Here is a 1,447-nt window from a genome sequence, read left to right as displayed (position 1 = left end):
CCCCCCCCCCCCCCGCCCCAAGCTAAACTGATGGTCACTATTATAAGGATTCCCAATTAGCGGCTTGAGATCTACCAGTATGTCTTCGATACCTTTGGTTGAGTTCTAAGTCAGCTGTCATTGTCAGGTCCTCCTCTCTGCTATTCCCCAGTTCTTAGTTGGCTGGGACTGTACTGTCAAACCACACCATCACATTTTTACTAAGAGAATATAATTTAGTTTTAAGAGATGGAAAGTATGCTCTTTTATTAGATAAACTTCATTACTAAGATACTAAAATGACTTCATTATGAGGTAATCTCACCTGTAAAATTAAAAATATGTAAAACATATAGTATGTATATATTTTTGAAAAGAGAAAATAATTCTGCACCAAGGACAGAGTTATAGTAAGGTTCAGTGTACTTAATCTTAATTTCATTACTACAACAGTTTGAGGATACAAACATTTCACTAAAAATATACACCTTTATGCAAGAATGGAATTTTTACAATCCTTAAGAACACATGAAATTTTATATATTGTTTAAAAATATGTCTTGATGAGAAATCTTTGACATTTCTTAGGAGCATATTCCTAGTACTTTTGTTTAAGCATGCAGAAATGCATTTAAACATATAAATGCTTCTTACAAAGTAGTGCCTTAAGAGAAGCCATTGAATTTGAATTTCTCATACCTGTTGGATAGTAGGCTTGGGAGTACTGTGCTGAGGGTGTGTAGTTACTATATTTTTGGGAGGAGTTGACCATTGTTTGAGGGCCTTGCTGAACATGTACGGATGTGGCGCTGGGCTGCAGAGTATAGGTAACTTCAGTTGGAAACCTCTGCAGGACAGGAAATGGAACCCCTTTATCTGAAAAAGTGGGAGACGTTTCTACTTGTCCTGGGTGCATTCCAAGGGAGTTCTGCCATGTTCTAGGAGGAATCGGGGTCCGATCTAAACCTTTCAGAGGAAAGGTACTGTGGTTGTGGGATGAAGTTGATACGTAGGAGTAAGGAGACAGACTATCACGCCGGAATGACCGATGGAACTGTCCTACAGCCACTGGTCCTGCATAAAAGAGGAAAAGCACATTTACTAATTTTAAATTACACCCTGGACATAGTAAACCAAAAGTCAAAAAATACATACTACTCTTCACCTGTGAAATGTTGAGTTTTCAGTCATCTTTAACACAACAGAAATTAAGTATTGTAAAAACAAGCTCAGAATCCAGAATATGAGGTTACACATAAAATGCTGAAAAATAATCAAATAAACTTTTGTTTGGTTTTCAGTATGTCATAAGAGACAAAATGACCAAACTTTTAAAATTAAATCAAGTGTAAATCAATATTCAATGTTAAAAAGCCTTTTATAAATTATTCAGTCATCTTACCTTTGACCTCAATTGATTGACCCAGATTTTTCCAATCTGTAAGTTACTTCCTAGAAGTTTTAGAAA

General features: G+C 35.9%; 1 protein-coding gene across 1 annotated transcript in view; it reads right to left on the bottom strand.

Moving 5' to 3' along the window:
- Positions 1-1,132, bottom strand: part of HSF5 (heat shock transcription factor family member 5) — a 21,806-nt gene extending 20,674 nt beyond the window's left edge. The window contains exon 1 of the mRNA XM_015559063.1: positions 679-1,132. Within this exon, the coding sequence (XP_015414549.1) occupies positions 679-1,132 (454 nt within the window). The remainder of the gene's footprint in view (positions 1-678) is intronic.
- Between the last annotated feature and the right edge of the window lie 315 nt (positions 1,133-1,447).

Source organism: Myotis davidii, unplaced genomic scaffold, assembly GCF_000327345.1.
Source record: "Myotis davidii unplaced genomic scaffold, ASM32734v1 scaffold993, whole genome shotgun sequence".
In the NCBI taxonomy this organism is placed as follows: domain Eukaryota; kingdom Metazoa; phylum Chordata; class Mammalia; order Chiroptera; family Vespertilionidae; genus Myotis; species Myotis davidii.
This window is presented reverse-complemented; position numbering and strand designations above follow the sequence as displayed.